Below are 13339 nucleotides of genomic sequence, written 5' to 3'. Positions count from 1 at the left end.
ATTTACATAAAATCCAACGAAACTATATATAAGACCTATATCAAAATCTGAACCGATTTCAACAAACCTTATCACGCATTATTTTTCTGTCAATAGCATACGCTATGCTAAATTTTACTAAATCAGACAAATATTGGGAGTTTGGTGCATTATTCACATAAAATCGGACGAAACTATATATGGGAGATATATCTAAATCAGAACCGATTTTAACAAAACCTCACAGACAGTCTGGACCCAATTCAGAACTCTATGCAAAATTTTGTCTCAATTGGACAAATATTGGGAGTTTGGTGCATTATTCACATAAAATTGGACGAAACCATATATGGGAACTATATCTAAATCAGAACCGATTTTAACAAAACTTCGCAGATATCAGTCTTATCATGATTCAGTACTCTATGCAAAATTTTGTCCTAATGAAACAAGTATTGGGAGTTTGGTGCATTATTTACCTAAAATCGGACGAAACTATATATGGGAGCTATATCTAAATCTGAACCGATTCTCTTCAATTTCAATAGGTTTCGTCTTGGGCCAAATTTCATCCAAATCGGATTATAAATGCGACCTGCACTTTGTTAACAAAAATACATGGGCGGATATGCGTAAATCGACTCAGAAAGTGATTCTATGCATATTGTTAAAAGGAACCATGGGTCTATCTCGATTCCTTTTTCCTGTTACAAACATATGCACAAAGACATAATACCCTGGACCACAGTGTGAAATCCAACCCTTGGTCTTCAAAAAATATTTTTGCAAATATCCACGACTTGTTGGCCTGCAACAAAAATTTATTTTTAAAAATTCACGCCTTATTGGTTTTCAACAAATGTTTATACCCTTCACCACACTGTGGTACATGGTATTATGTCTGTGTCCATATATTTGTAACAGGCAAAAGAAAACGAGATAGACATATGGTTCCTTTTGAGAATATGCATAGAATCACTTTCTGAATCGATTTATGCAAGTCCGTCCGTCTGTCTGCCCATGTTAAATTGTAAACAAAGTACAGGTTGCATTTATGATCCGATTTGGATGAAATTTGGCATAGGTCACTTATTTGGCCCAAGGACGAACCATATTGAAATTGGGAAAAATCGGTTCAGATTTAGATATGGCTCCCATATATATTTCCGTCCGATTTGATGTAAATGGTGCACCAAAGTCCCGATTTAATGTAAATGGTGCTCCAAAGTCTCTATATATCTTTCGATTTGCACGAAATTTGGCAAAGCGTAATAAATTAGTTCAAGAATGATGTGTGTTGTTTCCTTAAAATCGTATCAAATTTAGATATAGCTCCCATTTATATTTTCGTCCGATTTAATGTAAATGGTGCACCAAAGTCCCTATATATCTCTCGATTTGCACGAAATTTGGCACAGCGTAATGATTTAGATATAGAATGATGTGTGTTAAGTTTCCTGAAAATCGGTTCAGATTTTGATATAGCTCCCATATATATTTTCGTCCGATTTGATGTAAATGGTGCACCAAAGTCCCGATTTAATTTAAATGGTGCTCCAAAGTCTCTATATATCTTTCGATTTGGCACAGCGTAATGAATTAAGTATAGAATGATGTGTGTTAAGTTTCCTGAAAATCGGTTCAGATTATGATATAGCTCCCATATATATTTTCGTCCGATTTAAGGTAAATGGTGTATCAAAGTCCATTAATATCTTTCGGTTTTCACGAAATTTGGCACAGCGTAATGAATTAGGTCTAGAATGATGTGTGTTAAGTTTCCTGAAATCGGTTCAGATTTAGATATAGCTTGATTTATATATTCTGTTACCAAATAATCAAATGAAAAATTTTGTATCGGTTGCAGAATGACATGTTTATGGATCTAATTTCATTTTACTGGTCCTTTAGAAATGCGACGTTTGTAAGTATTCATCTGTTGAATATACCCAAAGTGGTTAAGGGTATCATATAGTCGGCCCCGTCCGACTTTACTAATTTCCTTACTGGTTTTTTTTATAAAATTGTATGCCTTTGTTGTTCTCCAAAAAAAATTTCAATATTTTCGTTTTAGTCAATTCCTAAAGAAAATATGTATATATATTATTTATCTCCCTTACAAATTTTATAATTTATTACATTTGAAAATTTGTATTTAGTGTGTTTTTTTATGTTTTCGCCCGATATTTAATCCACAACATTAACTAGATTTAATTATGAAATAAAACATATCCAATCATAATAAATATAAACATAATTTATTGGCGATTTTCGGCACGGTGTGGTAAAGTGCCGTGTTTCTTATCAGTTTTCATTGCATATTACTTAAGACATAAAACTAGGCATCTATCAAATTTTATTTATGGGGTTTTTGTTTAACGGCGACGAAGCCGCCGACGATGACGACGAAATTCGAGAAACAAAAATCGTATTTGCAATTTGCATAAATCTTATTAAACGAGGTAACGAAATGAACGAACGAAACGCTTATGGTTACCGATCGACAACCAAAAAAAAACTATTTTTTTCAAATGTGAATACACATGTGTTTAGGGAAAATCTTAGATTTTGGTAGGACAGTGGATGGTAGCGTTTTTAAAAATGACCATAAGAAGGCTCAAATGTTTCGAATACAAACTTCGACGACAGAGGGTCCTATAATGTGGGAAATATTGGAAAATAAAAAGATATTAAAAATGGAACTCATTATACCCTTAACCACACTGTGGTACAGGGTATTATGTCTTTGTGCATATGTTTGTAACAGGCAAAAATAATCGAGATAGACCCATGGTTCCTTTTGAGAATATGCATATAATCACTTTCTGAGTCGATTTATGCATGTCCGTCTGTCCGTTCGTCCGTCCACGTATTTTTGTGAACAAAGTACAGGTCGCACTTATTATCCGATTTGGATGAAATTTGGCACAGGTCACTTATTTGGCCCAAGGACGAACCTTATTGAAATTGGTAAAATGTGTTCAGATTTAGATATAGCTCCCAAATATATTTTCGTCCGATTTAATGTAAACGGTGCACCACAGTCCCTATATATCTTTCGATTTGTAATAAATTAGGTATAGAATAATGTGTGTTAAGTTTTCTGAAAATCGGTTCAGATTTAGATATAGCTCCCAAATATATTTTCGTCCGAGTGAATGTAAATGGTGCACCAAAATCCCCATATACCTTTCGATTTCGATGCACGAAATTTAGCTCAGCGTAATGAATAAGTCCTAGAATGATGTGTGTTAAGTTTCCTGAAAATCGGTTCAGATTTAGATTTAGCTTCCATATATATTTTCGTCCGATTTAATATGTAAATGGCGCACCAAAGTCCCTATATATTTTTCGATTTGCACGAAATTTGGCACAGCGTAATTAATTAGACCTAGAATGATGTGTGTTAAGTTTCCTGAAAATCGGTTCAGATTTAGATATAGCTCCCATATATATTTTCGTCCGATTTAAGGTAAATGTTGTACCAAAGTTCCCTAATATCTTTCGGTTTGCACGAAAATTGGCGAAAATTGAATTGCAGAATGACATGTTTATTGATCCAATTTCATTTTTTTTACATTTAAAAATGCGACGTGTGGTAGGATTCATCTGTTGAATATACCCAAAGTGGTGAAGGGTATCATATAGTCGCCTCCGTCCGACTTTACTACTTTCCGTATTGGTTTTTTATTTATGAATGTAATCGACCCTCCCTTATATATTTTTTCGAAGTATTTCCATCCACTAAAACCAAAACTCTTAATCTAACGCCTTAAATTTGTTAGAAAACGACTTTAAGTTTTTTTTCAAAATTAAATGAAGTGCGTCTAAGGCCGTTTTTAACAAAAAAAAAAATGAAAATCTATCGCTTTGCCAACCGCGCTCTACACGGTGGCATGTAACCATAATAAACAGATAACAGCAACCTATGCAACACCTAGGCCAGTACTTTTAACACATTTTTTTTTTTGCGAATTTTGTTGTTGTTGATATTGCATTTTTTTTCGCAGCTCCAAAATTTATGAGTTTTTATGCTGATTTGTTTAGTTTGTAGCGAAAAAATTAAATTTCAGTAGTTTTATGGGCCAATGTACTACTACGTACTCGGTGGTTGTTGTTGCTGTTGATGTTGTAAAGCTTACATTTTGTTGGCTATTTACAGCAAAACAAATTATTTGATATTATGATTTAAACACAACTTTTTTTCTGTGCTTATGTTTAAATACACAATTTTATGTGGGGTAATAAAAATTTGTTGTTGTTCTTGTTATTTTCGATTTTCGTTTGCGAAAATTATTTCATGTAGGCTATTCACATTATCTAAATATTTTTTTTTTTTTTTTTTGGTTTTTTAAAATTCATTGGTTTTTGTGGTTTTTTGTTCATTCGGAGTTTGGGTTCGTGTGAAAATGTAATGGCTATTTTTTGATTGCAAGGTATCAGAATTAAGTGCACATGAATTCTGAAAATATCTAAATTGCAAAAAAAAAATAACACAAATATTTTGGCCCAAAGGCTTGGTGGTGGTGGTAAATAATAATTTTAAATGTATATTTTAAGATTTCGATTATAATGCAACAATATTTGGCAACATGAACAACAACAACAAATTAATCACATGTGGTCGAATGGGTCACAGAAAAAGGAGACCAAATGCTCAGATATCGGTTATAAGACAGTATGAAATGTCAACTCCACATTTCCTAAATTGTATATTAATTCGAATATCGCAACGAATTTTTGTCATTCCATTCACAAAACCTTTAAATTCGTTTTTCTAATGCGGATTGGCATTAAAAACGGTTTTTTTTATAAAGGTGCTACCCCATTTTCAAATTCTGGATTTTCCAATTTTTAAATCGCTCTCAAATAAAGGAACATTTATATTTTACGTATTTTTTAGGTCCAAAATTACCCGAACCTTGTTAGACCAATGAATATCAATTTTGTATAATTAAATTCTGAATGTAATATTATCAAAATTATTGTACAAAAAATTAACCGAAACTGAAATTAATTAATAGTTATTTCTTCTTTAATTTCAGAATGGCTTTGTAAAATGTGAAGATAAATGCCCTCCCATCGATGATTGTTATCTGTTGGAAAAGAAGACCTCGGATGCTTGCTGCAATAAATGTAAAGGTAATTACAAAACTAGTAAAAAAAGCATGAAGCTATATTAAAAATTTTCTGAGATGGTTTTCATAATCCAAGAACCCAAATTACAACCACTTCGGTGGAAATAGTCGCATATTTCCTTCAAAATACCTTTAAAAGTGGGCGCAACCTTTAAAAATTCTAAATTATAGCCCCTTCCATAGAAAATACAATCTTCACAATAACAAAATAGGGCCTGAGGTGTTTTTCACCCTCCATGAACAAGGAATGCCAAAAAAATACAAAAAAAAAAAAAACAGTGGAAAGTAGCAAAGTCGGACTGGGCCGATTATATGATACCCTTCACCACTATATGTGTATTATATATATGTATCCTAACAATTTCATGTCATGTCAGCATTTGCTAAATTAAATTTCAATCAGATTTATACCAAACATGATACACGCGAATCAGTATGCCGCATTGTTAAAAATATAATCTCAATCAGACACCCGTTCGAAATATTTATGGTACGTTGTGCAACATTTCGTGTTAATCGGACAAACATTAGGAGTTTGGGGTACCATTTACCTAAAATCGGACTAGACTCCAAATACGGTGGAAATCGGAACATATATAGGGATTCTGGTGCAACATTTACAATAAATCGGATGGAAATATATGAGCTTTATTAAAATCTGAACCGATTTTAATTTAGTACGTCATGCCAAATTTCGTGAAATCGAAAGATATTTCGTGAAATCGAAAGATAAACACACATCATTCTAGAATTAACTTTGTACGCCATGCCAATTTCGTGAAAATCGAAGAATATATAGGGACTTTGGTGCACCATTTACATAAAATCGGACGAACATTTTTTGGGAGCTATATCTAAATCTGAACCGTTTTGCACGAAACTTAACATATGTAATTCTAGACACAATTCAGTGCGCTACACCAAATTTCGTGCAAATCGAAAGATATACAGGGACTTTGATGTACCATTTATCCGATTTTCACGAAACTTAGCACACATCATTCTCGACCTACTTTAGTACCTATGCCAAATGTCGTGCAAATCGAAGGATATATAGGGACTTTGGTACACCATTTACATAAAATCTGTCGAAAATATATATCAGAGCTATATCGAAATCTTAACCGATTTTTCCGAAACTCACCGTTCATCATTCTAGACTCAATTCTGTACGCTATGCCAAATTTCGTGCAAATCCAAGAATATAAAGGGACTTTGGAGCACTAATTACCTAAAATCGGACGAAAATATATATGAGAGCTATATCGAAATCTGAACCGATTTTCACGAAATTTCACACACATCGCTCTAGACTCAATTCAGTACGTTATGCCAAATTTCGTGCAAATAGAAAGACATATAGAGACTTTTGTGCACTTATTATCTAAAATCGGACGAAAATATATATGAGAGCTATATCGAAATCTGAACCGATTTTCACGAAACTTAACACACATCATTCTAGATCTAATTCAATACGCTGCTCTAAATTTCATGCAAATCGAAAGATATATCGGGACTTTAGTACACCATTCGCCTTAAATCGGACGAAAATATATATGCGAGTTATATCTAAATCTGAAACGATTATTACGAAACTTGACACACATCATTCTAGAATTAATTCAGTACGCTATGCCAAACTTCGTGCAAATAAAAATACATATAGGAAGCTATATCTAAATCTGAACCGATTTTCACAAAACTTAACTTTAGACCTAATTCAATACGCTTCTCGAAATTTCATGCAAATCGAAAGATATATCGGGACTTTGGTACACCATTTACCTTAAATCGGACGGAAATATATATGCGAGTTGCATTTAAATCTGAACCGATTTTTACGAAACTTGACACAAATCATTCTAGACGTAATTAATTACTCTGAGCGGAATTTCGCGCAAATCGAAAGATATATAGAGATTTTGGTGTCCCATTTATCTTAAATCGGTCGAAAATATATATGGGGGCTATATCTAAATTTGAACCGATTTTTACGAAACTTAACACACATCATTCTAGACTTAATTCAGAACACCATGCCAAATTTCGTGCCAATCGAAAGATATATAGGGACATTGGTATACCATTTACATAAAATCGGACGAAACAATATACGGGAGCTATATCTAAATCTGAACCGATTTTCAACAATTTCAAAAGGGTTTGTACATGGGGCAAATAAATGAGCTACGCCAAATTTAATCAATTCGTATCATAAATGCGATCTATACTTTGTTTACAATTTAACATGGACAGACAGAGGGACTGACATGCATAAATCGACTCAGAAAGTGGTTCTATGCATAATCTATCTCGTATTATCCTCGGTATTCTCAATACCTTAAGTAGAAATTTGATATCCTAATTCACTGAGGGCATATTTTTATACCCTCAGCCTTACGGCTAATGAGGGTATATACATTTGATACAGTGAAAATGTGCGTTATCGAAATATTGGTTTTAAACCCCATGTTGTATTTGGACCAAATCCGTTTCAGAAATGTCCATCCGTCCGTTACGAATGCCCGTCCGTCCTTCCGTTGTCCGTCTATCTATCTTTCCAACTGGCTGGTGCACACGATACCTTTCGATGGAAATAATCGATTTCATTCAAACTTTGCACATCTTATTATTTCTTCCAAACTTAGTTCAAGTTCCAAGATGGGGAATATCGGTCCACTCCTCCCACAAAAAGGTAAAAATTGCGCTATAAAATTATTTTATAATACCAAGCGAACGGACGATCCTATTTGAACCAAACTTTGTACAACATATTCACTTAACCAAGCATACATCAAGTATGAAGATGGGACCTATTGGTCCACTCTTTCTTGTACCTCCCCACAAAATGGTCAACATTTTCAATATTTATAAATCCAATATCAGGCAAATGGAATGTCCGATTTGAACCAAACATTGCACAACCTATTATCTTTACCAAGTCTAAATCAATTTCGAAGATGGAATCTATTGGTCCACTCCTTCTGGTACCTTCCCACAAAGGGTCAACATTTTCAATATTTATATATCCAATATCAGGCAAATGGAATGTCCGATTTGAACCAAACTTTGTACAACCTATTATCTTTACGAGGTCAATGTAAAATTTCGTAAAGTTCGGGTCATAATTGTGGCTGTAGAGCGACCAGAAAAACAGCCAAAAATAAAGTTGTGAGTCCATTTTATCCCCTTTGAGAAACTAGAAAACCAAGAGGACGACTCCACCACATCCGAAGTACTGATATTTTTGGCAAACATTGCATTTCAATTTTTCTTATCAAACGTCCTAAATGATTTCAGGTATTTTTAATACCCACCTCTTGGTATACAAAATTAGAAAAGGCCGGACTTAACGTCGTTTTTTTTTAATTATAAATATATGTCATTCGCCCTGAGGATTTTTTATGAACAACTTCTGTTTTTTTTTTTTTAATCTTTAGGACAAAAATCATTTTTCTTTTCTATGAAATAAAAATCATCCGTCAGTAGTAATGTGTCCTTGCTAATTGATTTTTTTAATATGTCTTCAAGGAACTTTTCCTCATATCTAATGATTTTTTTCGCCTTTTATTTAGTTCTCTTTTTATATTTCCAATATTGTTAAGATACACTCTCTGCATTTGCTTTTCATTTTTCTATTTTATCGCATTGTAGGTTGCATGTTCCTTGGTAAACAATATGCGAGTGGTGCTGAATGGACTGATCCCCTGAATCCTTGTAAATCATACAAATGTGTTGGCGGTGTTGTGACAGCAACAGAAATGAAATGCTATACACAGTGTGATGGTAGTCAATTGATGAAACCAAGACCGGGCGAGTGTTGTCCATCCTGTCAAGGTGAGTATATAACAAAATCGAGCACTTATACTCTTATACAATAGGAAAAAATTGTTTGAATGAAACATAGAAAAAAATTGAAATAAAACCAGGCTCTTATTTATGTTTCATTTTATAAATTTTATTATTTATTTATATCAAAAAAAAAAATACAAGTTGTTTGATAAAGAAACATCATGTTCTGTTACGGGTTTTCGATAAACATAAATACACAATATAAACAAATGTTCAAACATTTAACTCCTTCCTTAGCCGCCATGAATGACCGACAAAAATTCTTTGTGTGGTCTTGAATGACATTGTCTGATATTTTTTTGCTGATTTCGTTTATTCAGCAAACAAAAACTACTGAAAAAACATTAAATGAAACAAGGAGAACATTGAAAACGTGATTTCACAATTTGAAATAAATGCTTGGTATTCAGATGTTGCACTACCGTAAATAAAGTGGATATTTTCGATTCAATAGACAGAATGAAAAAAAGACATTCTGAATCCGTATCTGAGAATTTTTTTAAGAAATCTGAAAAACCAGTAAGGGAAGTAGTAAAGTCGGATGGGGCCGACTGTATGATACCCTTCACCACTGTGGGTACATTCAACAGAGGAATCCTAAGAGACGTCGCATTTTTAAAGGACCAGTAGAATGAAATTGGATCCATAAACATGTCATTCTACAACCGATAATAAATTTTTCATTTGGTCAGATATAGAAGCTATATCTTAATCTAAATCGATTTTCAGGAAACTTAACACACTCATTCTAGGCCTAATTCATTGCGCTGTGCCAAATATCGAAAATCGAAAGATATATAGGACTTTGGTGCACCATTTACATTTAATAGGACGAAAATATACATGGGAGCTATATATAAATCTGAACCGATTTTGAGGAAACTTAACACCTCATCATTCTACACCTAGTTCATTATGCTGTGCCAAATTTCGTACAAATCCAAAGATATATAGGGACTTTGGTGCACCATTTACATTAAATCGGACGAAAATATATTTGGGAGCTATATCTAAATCTTAACCGATTTTAACGAAACTTAGCACACGTCTTTCTAGACTTAATTCAGTACGCTATGCAAAAATTCATGCAAATCAATAGATTTTCAGGGACTTTGGTGTACCATTTACCTAAAATCGGGCGAAACTATATATGTAGGAGCTATATCTAAATCTGAACCGATTTTCACAAAACTTAGCACACGTCTTTCTAAACTTAATTCAGTACGCTATTCCAAAATTCGTGCAAATATATAGATTTTCAGAGACTTTGGTGCACCATTTACCTAAAATCGGGCGAAACTATATATGGGAGCTATATCTAAATCTGAACCGATTTTCACGAAACTTGGTACACATCATTCTAGACTTAATTTAGTACGCTATGCCAAAATTCGTGAAAATCGAATAATATGCAGGGACTAAATTCCGTAAATCGGACAAAAATATATATGGGAGCTATATCTAAATCTGAACCGATTTTTCCCAATTTCAATAGGGTTCGTCCTTGGGCCAAATAAATGATCTGTACCAAATTTCAGCCAAATCGTATTATAAATGCGACCTGTACTTTGTTTACAATTTAACATCAATCGAAGGACGGACGGACATGCATAAATCGACTCAGAACGTGATTCTATGCATATTCTCAAAAGGAACCATAGGTCTATCTCGATTCCCTTTGCATGTTACAAACATATGCTCAAAGACATAATACCCTGCACCACAGTGCGGTGAAGGGTATAAAAACACCTCAGAAACTGAGGTCTGATTTTTTTCTATAGAAAAAATACCTCAGAAAATAGGATCCGATATTTTACTTTCGAAGTGCATTATGCAGTCGTATTGACCATGTACGTTTCTCTCCTGCCATTCATTGCCAACATCGTTCCGAAACATGCTACTTGTGTTGTTATTATCCCGCTTAAATACCCATAATTAACTCACAACAAAAATCAACATGTTTTAACATGTCCTCACTTGTGCAGACTTGTTGATGATTCCGCAATTCTTTGTTTATTTTGTTCTTCTTTTGTGTTCAGAAGTCATTCAGATGGGTAATTCCGTTGTTATTTATTTTATTGTTATTGTTGGCTCTCTCTCTTGTAGGTTGCAAAATAAATGGACAAATCGTTTTGGAAGGCCAAGAGGTTGTCGCCTCAATCGATGATCGTTGTTTGGTCTGTCAATGTAAGGATAATCAGCTAACCTGTGCCAAGAAGACATGTCCCGTGCTGCAGTGTCCGGTGTCGAAGCAGAAACAGCTACCGAATGAATGTTGTCCACGGTGTACGGAACATAGGGAATTTATGCCATTGACGGGTAAGTGTGGGAATTTTTGGGATTTATTTCAGGGATTAAGTTTTTTTTTAGTTTTGATTTTAATTTCCCTTTTTGTTTTTTCTTCCTTCCAGGCAAATGCATTTTTACGAAGAGAATATTCCACGATAAAATCCAATTTATGCCCGATCGTTGCACCAATTGCACTTGCAGCAATGGCACCAGTATTTGTGAACGCAAGACATGCCCCATTTTAGAATGCTCGCCGGAGTATCAAGAAATGGATGGTTGTTGTCCACGCTGTATTTCAGCCGAGGTCCGATCTGAGTGCATTGTCAATGGGGTGACTTATCAGAATAATGACACCTGGAATGTGGATACATGTCGATCATGTCGTTGCATGGGAGGAAATATACGATGTTCGGAAATGCGTTGCCCTGCCGTAAAGTGTCGTTCAAATGAGGAACTAAAAGTTCTGCCGGGAGAATGTTGCCCAAAATGTATTGAAACTGCTGGAACCTGTACCGTTTTTGGTGATCCTCACTTTAAAACTTTTGATGGGAAATTTTTCAGTTTCCAAGGTTCGTGTAAATATCTACTCGCCTCTGATTGTTATGATAAGACTTTTTCGATACGTCTAACTAATGATGGACGTCAAACCAAACGTTCATCATGGGCCAAAACTGTGACGTTGAAAATGCGTGGAATTCGTGTGAATTTGGGTCAAAAACAAAGGGTTAAAGTGAATGGTACCCGAGTTGCCCTACCATATTCCTCCGGTCCCATTACCAGCATAGAAAAACTAAGCGAAAGTATTATGTTGAAAACCGAATTGGGTCTTAGTATTGAGTGGGATGGCAACAATTATCTGCAAGTCACGGTACCATCCAGTTTTAAAAATCGCATGTGCGGCCTGTGTGGCAACTACAACGGTTGGACTCGCGATGATCTGACGAGTCGGGATGGTGTCAATCACACCGAAGCTTGGCGTTTTGCCAATTCCTGGAAGGTTGGAGGACCCAAGGCATGTTCGCGGAAACAGGAAAACATAGCTGTCGAACCCACTTGCAAACAACGCAAATCGAATGCCCTCTGTCGACCACTACTTGTCTCCGAAGTCTTCGGTGATTGTGATAGCACCGTGAATCCGGAAAATTATCACGACGCCTGTAAAATGGATGTTTGCGATTGTCCGACTGGCATGTGTCATTGTGACAGTTTTGCTGCCTATGCCCGGGAATGTCAACGTTTGGGTGTTCGTCTGCCTGATTGGCGTTCTGCCACCGCCTGCCCACATGGTCAATGGAAGCGAGATTTTAATACCACCCTTAAAATGTTACGAGCAAATCCCTATTATGGAGATTTACGATTTTTACAAAATCTACCGAAGCCAAAAAATCGCAAACACAAGCTGGAGGAGCAACAACATCAACATAATCAGCTGTTGCAGCGAGATTTCATCAACAAGCATGTACCGAAAAATTTGCTAATTTCTAAATCGCCCGATCGTACACCACCACCTTTACATTAGACGAGGTCGGCGCTGCGCATGTATAATTTTTGAGTGTTTGAAGAGGCGTAAGAAAAAAAAAAACAAAAAATATTAATTTTATGTATCGGTTTTGTAAACTATTTTCATTTTTATTTTTTTCGAATAGCTATAAATTCATTTGTTCACATTTTTGGCATTTTCTTAAAATTTGTAAGTGGTTCTCTTTAGGAAAAAAAATATTTCTTTCAAAAAAAAATCTTCCCATACTATGGTCAAGTTTTGAAAACTAAAACTACAGGGGTCTTTTTTATAAAAAAAATATTTTGACTCTAACATTTTTTATATAAAAAAATTATTTTTTCTATAGGAAAAAATTGGGAATTTAAATGGTCTTTCATTCGAAAAAAAATCTTCAGATACTAAGATAGGATTTTTTTATATAAAAATGTTTTTGATTGTGCTATTTTTACATAAGAAGCTTAATTTTTCTATAGCCAAAATGGGAAATTTGAAAATTAGTTCCATAAAAAATCGGTCCCTTGCCTCTGGATTTGTTTTTATATAGAAACATGTTTTCTATACTACATTATACTTTATG

General features: G+C 34.5%; 1 protein-coding gene across 1 annotated transcript in view; it reads left to right on the top strand.

Annotated features, from left to right (window-relative positions):
* LOC133338122 (BMP-binding endothelial regulator protein) overlaps positions 1-12780 on the top strand; it is a gene marked incomplete at its 5' end in the record, with an annotated part of 38932 nt that extends 26152 nt beyond the window's left edge. Inside the window, 4 exons of the mRNA XM_061546308.1 lie at positions 5025-5121; positions 8775-8957; positions 11079-11291; positions 11384-12780. Of these exons, the coding sequence (XP_061402292.1) occupies positions 5025-5121; positions 8775-8957; positions 11079-11291; positions 11384-12780 (1890 nt within the window). The remainder of the gene's footprint in view (positions 1-5024; positions 5122-8774; positions 8958-11078; positions 11292-11383) is intronic.
* Between the last annotated feature and the right edge of the window lie 559 nt (positions 12781-13339).

The sequence above is a fragment of the Musca vetustissima genome, unplaced genomic scaffold (assembly GCF_032173495.1).
Source record: "Musca vetustissima isolate MV318-11 ecotype Yass unplaced genomic scaffold, APGP_CSIRO_Mvet_v1 utg39868, whole genome shotgun sequence".
Lineage (NCBI taxonomy): Eukaryota > Metazoa > Arthropoda > Insecta > Diptera > Muscidae > Musca > Musca vetustissima.
This window is presented reverse-complemented; position numbering and strand designations above follow the sequence as displayed.